Source organism: Acipenser ruthenus, chromosome 7, assembly GCF_902713425.1.
Source record: "Acipenser ruthenus chromosome 7, fAciRut3.2 maternal haplotype, whole genome shotgun sequence".
Classification (NCBI taxonomy): domain Eukaryota; kingdom Metazoa; phylum Chordata; class Actinopteri; order Acipenseriformes; family Acipenseridae; genus Acipenser; species Acipenser ruthenus.
This window is the reverse complement of record NC_081195.1, coordinates 7,829,166-7,836,729: the sequence shown is the minus strand read 5'-3', so window position 1 is coordinate 7,836,729 and position 7,564 is coordinate 7,829,166. Positions and strand designations below refer to the sequence as shown.

The following is a 7,564-nucleotide window of genomic DNA, read 5'->3' as shown; positions in this document are numbered from 1 at the left end:
GAAAGAACAAACAAATTGTACTGAATGTTGTAAACTGCTAGCACTCAGCTAAGTGTGACTGTATCGAGGATGTATTTGTGGGGGAGTATTAAGAAATGTCGACAAAGAGAATGGATGTTCGACTTTGTTGTCATGGCTGGATACCTTCTAACACAGACTCAGTTGTACAGTGTGTGTATATATTACTGAACATTGCCTTCCTTATTACCTTTAGGTGACCTCTCAATATTTATTGGCACTTTGCACTGAAAAGGTGAGGTCTAGGAATGTATTTAGGAGTCAGTGGGCAAAATGTACCTTGCCCTGGCAGGAAATTGTATTTGAAAGCCTTTAATCTGAGGTGTAAAAGACCATCTGCAATAATAATCCTAATAAAACCAATACAATGAGACAAACCTCAACTGCATTGTGTTTTAAAGGTGGAAAAAAATACCAGCCAAAGAGCTGGTTTTGGAAAAGGAGGATGGAAGTCAGAGATTATTATTTGTTTATTTAGCAGACACCTTTATCCAAGGTGACTTACAGAGACTAGGGTGTATGAACTATGCATCAGCTGCAGAGTCACTTACAATTACGTCCCACCCGAAAGACGGAGCACAAGGAGGTTAAGTGACTTGCTCAGGGTCACACAGTGAGTCAGTGGCTGAGGTGGGATTTGAACCGGGGACCTCCAGGTTACAAGCCCTGTTCTTTAACAACTGGACCACACAGCCTCAGATGTTATTGAAGAAACACGGGCTGGGAGCACATCCGGTCCCACTATCAGGGGAAAGTGTCCAGCTACCAGGACATGCTTCGGATAAGAGAGGCGCCCTCCTAGGGATGCTGCGGGAGAACAATGAGAGGATGCTGGGAAGAGCCTGTCCTGTAGGAGATGAGGGAGATGAGGGGTCAAAGTCACAGGAGAGCATCCCTGGATTCCTCCTTTCCTTTGATAACAACAAGCCCCCCCCCCCCCCCCCCCCCCGCGGACAAGGATTAAAGCACACCCATCTCTCCGGGGACCAGAGACAAAGGGAACCCAGCAGCGTTGAGAAATCTCCTACAGACAGGCCCGCGCTTACAGACAGCAAGATGTTCTTCAACCTGCTCATCTTCACTCTGATACAGGAGATTCACCCGCTACAGGCGGTCGGTAAGCAAGCCAGACTGAACACGTCTCCACTCTGTTGGAGTGTGTGTGTGTGTGTGTGTGTGTGTGTGGTTCATTGGTATCAGGAGAGTTGGGAGGTTTTATTTTTGTTGGTAAAATAAAAAGAAAACAAACTATTTTTTGAAGTGCTTTTATATATTCTCCTAGGTTAAAAGGTGCTTTGAAATTTATAATAAATGTATAAACCTCTCTTTTTTAATAATTACATTTTTTTTAAATATACCATAAATTCATAAACTAAAAAATTGACAAGTTCCTTTCTTACATACGATTGAAAACAATAAATATGTTACAGTATATAATGCATTAATATCTATCTATCTATCTATCTATCTATCTATCTATCTATCTATCTATCTATCTATCTATCTACAATTTTAAAAATAAGTCCATTCATATTATCCATTCTAAATAAGTTGGTGAATTGATATAAATTGCTTTAGAAAACAGTCCTTAAAAATGTAAAGAATTTATTTACTTGTTTATTGGTGCAAGTCTGTTCTAAAGGATTACATAACGTTGTGTATGATTTTAACTGCAACTTGAAGGCTGTTGTAAAAGAAGGCAAAAACAGTCTGGAACCGCGCAACGAATATTATCCTTCAAAACAGACTCGCCGGGTTAAGATGTGTGAATAGAGCCTCTATATATCACCTCTCAGCTATGACTTCTGGATATCTGAATGCGTGTTTAGAGTTGTGGATGACATCTCCACGGTATTTTGTGGAGTTTTCCCATGCTTTTCCCGTGGTTATAGTAGCGTACGCATTTATGATAGTTTACCCAAGTTTGTCCCATATCTATTAATATGCATTACTATATTACATGTATATTACTATTCTTTACAATGCTTACCCATGCTTTATGCTCACTCTACTTAATTACACTTTTCTATGCTTTTACGATGGTAAACTTGTATAAGGCTATACTACATACCGCTTTATGATCGATCATGTTGCTCCAATCCCCAGTGCTGGACCCGTGCTCGGCCTACATCAGCCTGAACGAGCCGTGGCGCAACACGGAGCACCACATCAACAACTCGGTGGGCACCCCCATGTGCGACAGTCATGTCAACGGGGAGTGGTACCGCTTCACCGGCATGGCGGGCGACGCCATGCCCACATTCTGCATCTCGGAGAACCACTGCGGCACCCACGCACCCGTGTGGATGAACGGCAGCCACCCTAGCGAGGCCGACGGCATCGTTCAGGTGCAAGCCTGTGCCAGCTTCAACGATAACTGCTGCCTGTGGAACACCACGGTTGACGTCAAAGCCTGCCCTGGGGGTTACTACGTGTACCGGCTACCGAAACCCAGCATCTGCTTTCACGTCTACTGCGGACGTGAGTCAGTTTCATTTCTTTTTTTTTTTTTCAAGTATCTATCTATCTATCTATCTATCTATCTATCTCTCTTGGTAATAAAGAACAAATGCAACTGAAAATGTACTGCTTTTAATAAGTAGCTAAATACTGAAATTATTTATTATTTATTTCTTAGCAGACGCCCTTATCCAGGGCGACTTACAATCGTAAGCAAATACATTTCAAGTGTTACAATACAAGTAATACAATAAGAGCATAGTGAGTTTGTTTACCAATTACTTTTCTTCAAATATTGCTCCTTGGAAATAGAGCTGATTGCTGCTTTTGAATTCTCAGTACCCGCTCTCTCTCTCTACAGTATACCTTACAGTACAGTATTTATATCTTGTTGTTACTCTCTCAGTGTTAAAAACGTTTTATGCGTCTTTCAAAATTCTGTGTTGAACGGGGTTTAAATTGTTATTTACAATGCAAATAGTGGATCTACTGGTTCTTTGTTTCTGCCCAAAAGTTCTGGTGAGAGGCATCATGAAAACTGCTCAAACGAAATAACAGCACGGATAGGGAATCAGGCCATACTTCCATTGCAACAAAAATGAATTGAAACTGTACCAGTGGTCAGTGGTCAGTGTTATGGTTTCAGGGGGGTTTCATTCATGTTTAGAGGTTTGCCCTTTAAAAGTGCAACACAGTGAGTGACTGTTCTGTGTGTTTGTTCGGTCTCTCTTTGCAGATTTCTATGACATCTGTGACGAGTCTGACTGCAGGGGCTCGTGTCTGGATACGGGGGACTGTCACTGCACCTCCGGGACCACGCTAGGGCCAGACAGCCAGACCTGCCTCGGTAACGGGGTCTCTCTCTCTCTCTCTCTCTCTCTCTCTCTCTCTCTCTCTCTCTCTCTCTCTCTCTCTCTCTCTCTCTCTCTCTCTCTCTCTCTCTCTCTCTCTCTCTCTCTCTCTCTCTCTCTCTCTCTCTCTCTCTCTCTCTCTCTCTCTCTCTCTCTCTCAAAACACCACAGACCTAAGACCAGTGGTAATCCTTCTCTTTCCACTCATATTTCGTTCTGTGATAATAAGAAGGATTGTTGTCGAGTTTAAGGCCCTTGTTGGTTAGATCTGCTGCTCTTCAGATCACTGTGTCCCTGCCGTATCTGTGTGCTGTAGATGTGAATGAGTGCGAGCAGGACAATGGCGGCTGTGCAGAGATCTGTGTCAATCTGAAGGGGTCCTATCGCTGTCAGTGTGGGATCGGGCGCATCCTGGGTCCTGATGGGAAGACATGTGACGGTACGTCCACAGGCAGTGAGCAGATCACTCATAATAACACATGAGTGTTGTGAGATGCAACAATTATTCAGTGAATCGATTTATTGATCATCATTGTTCAGTTAATCAGCCGGGTGCCTATTTGGAGCCCCATGTAAAAATTATATTAGTATGCAGGAAAGAAAATAAGTCTCCCATTGTATAGCAGTTTGATCCCTTCCTGGTTTTACTATGAGTTTAATAGGGCGCAAATTGAGCTTGTTACCAATACACTGTGGCTAATCAAGCTTGTATTAAAATCAGGAATGCGTGAAACTGCTTTGCAGTAAGAGTCTCATTTCCATCCCTGCTATGTAATTTGTTTATTTTTTTTGCTCCTGGATTTTTTGTATTACGGTTGTAACATATTTACTGTAAAGGCGGCAATTTGCCTGCGATTTGTCCATAAAGGAAAATATTGGCCACAATCGTGTATGTATAACCATGATGTGAAAAAAGGCAACATGGTGCCGTGCTGTACAAATTGAATAAGCTGAACCTTCGCCCTTAGAAATCGAAGGATGTCACAACAACAATGGGGGCTGCAGCCACACCTGCTCCATGGAGGGGGACAGCTACGAGTGCCAGTGCCCCCGTGGGCTCACCCTGTCAGCGGACAGGCACACCTGTCAAGGTACGCAGAGCATTCATCCGGCACTCTCGGGACCTTCTTCACAAAGCATTGACCAGCGTGCTAGAGGAACCCTGGCGATTCCACTAGCACGCTGTTAATCCGCCATTTGAAACGGCAAATTTCAGAACATTCAAGTCTTATTTTGCCATAAGCGTCATCATTTTTGTCACACAAACCCAACCTCTGTACACACAAGACATCACTCGTACACCATAAGATACAGGTCCAAGTGTACATATTGATTGATATTGTGAGTAAGCGCTGTGTTCACTCTGGCCCTTGTGCAAGTGTCTCTCTCATTCTCGGTAGTGGCGGTCAACTGTAGGTCCAGTGGCATCGAGGTGGTGGTCCCCAAGGACCTGGTGGGGGGTCTTGAACTCTTCCTGACCAACACTTCCTGTCGCGGCATCTCCAACGGCACTCATGTCAACATCAACTTCAGCCTGAAGACCTGCGGCACCGTGGTGGAGGTGAGGGGGAAGCCTGGCTGGTTTCACCAAACCAAACCTAACCGTAGACCTGCCATGCTTCTCACTGTGTTCCGCTACAGTAACACAATGGATAGGTATTTTACATTTTTTTGCGTTACAGTGCAGGTTCATGATTATACCAGTTACACGCATTAGATGTGAGAATGAGGAACAGTAGTTTTCACGGAAAATCTCTGATTATATACTAAAACACTTTTTTTTCCCCCCGTTGTCGCGAAGGTTGTGAATGATAAGATAATCGCCAGTAACCTCGTGACAGGACTGCCCAAGCAGACTCCGGGCAGTAACGGTGACATCATCGTGCGCACCAGCAAGCTGCTGATCCCAGTGACCTGCGAGTTCCCGCGCCAGTACATGGTGTCAGACGCCTACGTGCCCAACCTGAAGAACGCCCCCCTGGAGATCTCGGGCCGCAGCCAGGGCGTCTTCCCCTTCAGCCTGGAGCTGTTTAAGAGCCCCAACTTTGCCGAGCCCTACCGCGGCTCCCCACCCACCCTGAAGCTGCGTGACTCCCTGTACTTCGGCATCGAGCCGCTGGTGCACCTGGACAGCCTGCAGACGCTGGTGGAGAGCTGCTTCGCCACGCCCAGCCCCAAGGTGGACGAAGTCATGAAGTACTACCTCATCAAGGACGGGTGGGTATTCGCGGAGGGCTGTAAGAGCTTCTCCAATCCAGCAGGGGGCTTGTCTCGGTTGTCCTCTTGTTTTAAACTACCCTCCACGTGGAATTCGGTTTCGCAGTGTGTGGACAGGAGGTTGTGCAGCGAAGTTTCTTGGGGGCAGTTAGCTAATGCTTTACTAGCTCATGCATCTATTTTTATGTTTTTATTTCTGCCAGTTTCTGCTCAGTAGTAGTTGCATGCACTTTTTAAGCCTGTAACTAATAAATATAAGAAGTTAAATGTTTTAGTACGTTTTCTGTAATTGCTGTAAAAGAAAATAAAATGTTTTTTAAGTCGCTAAACCGCATGTTAATTTTTTTTAATCAAGCTCTGAAAATCGCTAGTCAGATGAATCTGTAGGTAAGATTACTGTTCTAATTGTGCCATCGTATTGGTTTTGTATCTGATCCGACTCGGCAGATGATTCTTAGAGCTCTCCCTTGTTTTTCCTGCCCAGTTGTATCTCTGATGAGACGGTGAAGCAGTACACCTCTAAGGACCAGCTCGCCAAGCACTACCAAGTGCCCGTCTTCAAGTTCGTGGGCAAAGACAACAGGGTAAGACACACAGGGGCACTGACTCCTAAACTGAATGCCCAGCTTGCCTCTTTGAAGACTACTATAAACCACATGGTCGTGTTTTAAACAGGAGGCTATGATTCTTTTATTTTTGTGTACTAGCTTGTGCACCTATGTCCCTTCTAAAGAACAAGGGTCTAGACTATAACATGAATTTTGCTTACAAGTGACAGAGAAAAATGAAATAATTACTATAAAATTTGTTTCACCTTTATTGAACTTCCACAGGGTATGTGATATCTGAAGAAATTAACTTGTCTGTCCCACTTGTGCAACAAGATTTGATACAAACATGTGGCAATAGACAAGTTAATTTCCTTTTGAAGGTGAAACAACTTTGTAAATCATCAGTTTGTAACCATTATTTGTAGGCAAAATTCCCATCTTCTAGTATATACCCTTGTTCTTTTAGAAGGAATAGGTGCATGAGCTACTGCACCCCTCTGTGAATGATCGCAGTGTGTTCACTGCTGTGTGGTTTGTGTTGTTCCAGGAGGTGTTTCTGCACTGTCGTGTCCTGGTGTGCGGGTCGCTAGACGACCGCTCTCGCTGCTCACAGGGCTGCAAGAGACGCATGCGGCGCTCTGTGTGGGAGAGAGAGGACACGGGACACCTCAATCACCGCCTCCTCACCGGCGGTCCAATCATCATCGACCGTGAGGACTGACCTCACCACGCCGCAACCAATCACAGCCCGGTCTGAGAGCATCAGTAACTTCCTCCTTGCTGACCTGCACCCTACCTACATTATCATGTACATACATGATTATATGCAGTACATCAATGCCACCTGCTGGGCATTTAACATTACAATTGATTGTGACCAGCTGTTTCCAGAAGCGTCTTATGTCAAGCTGTACTTTTATTCCTTTGTACATTTACAAAAATAAAAATAAATATCAGGAAAGGTCTCTCTGTTTTACATTTCTTCTTTTAAATCTTTTTATGATACAGAGAGAGTAGGAAGCCATACCATATGTTATTCTGTATTATATATACTGAATGTCTTTTTCTTGCATCATTATGTATGTTTTATGGAATGAATTGCAGTATTAAAACGTTGTATTTTCTCACTTACTGATATACTAGAAATTCTGACAGCTTTAGTATTTATTCAGTGGTTATGCCAGAGTTCTAAGGTCACATCATCACACGATTTGAATGGAACCTGGAAGACTGTTCAGTCCTGGCAGCTAGGATTCTCCAGACAAACACACAGCCATTTTAAAGAACTACTCCAAATGACTACAAACACCTTCAAATATAATATGTTTAAAAAAAAAAAAAACTTTCATAGGCAATTGTTGGCGGTATTCATAGTTTTTATTTCTTTCTTTTTTTTTAAAATTAAAAATGAAATAGAAAGCCTGCAGCACCCTGGTGTGTCTGTAACCAAGTTATTTCATACCATTT

General features: G+C 43.6%; 1 protein-coding gene across 1 annotated transcript; it reads left to right on the top strand.

Annotated features, from left to right (window-relative positions):
* Nucleotides 1-1,021: 1,021 nt before the first annotated feature.
* LOC117415564 (oncoprotein-induced transcript 3 protein-like) lies at nucleotides 1,022-7,058 on the top strand. The gene is made up of 9 exons (XM_034026075.3): nucleotides 1,022-1,135; nucleotides 2,125-2,499; nucleotides 3,215-3,325; nucleotides 3,646-3,768; nucleotides 4,298-4,420; nucleotides 4,730-4,890; nucleotides 5,131-5,546; nucleotides 6,031-6,130; nucleotides 6,645-7,058. The coding sequence occupies exons 1-9, from the start codon at nucleotides 1,075-1,077 to the stop codon at nucleotides 6,816-6,818; spliced, it is 1,644 nt and encodes a 547-aa protein (XP_033881966.2). The 5' UTR covers nucleotides 1,022-1,074; the 3' UTR covers nucleotides 6,819-7,058.
* Nucleotides 7,059-7,564: the final 506 nt, after the last annotated feature.

Bases quoted from the DNA above. Each gene is read 5' to 3' on its own strand.
- LOC117415564 (XM_034026075.3), top strand. From the start codon at position 1,075: ATGTTCTTCAACCTGCTCATCTTCACTCTGATACAGGAGATTCACCCG. The intron at 1,136-2,124 runs GTAAGCAAGCCA...TCCAATCCCCAG, and splicing joins TCACCCGCTACAGGCGGTCG to TGCTGGACCCGTGCTCGGCC. The intron at 6,131-6,644 runs GTAAGACACACA...GTGTTGTTCCAG, and splicing joins TCGTGGGCAAAGACAACAGG to GAGGTGTTTCTGCACTGTCG.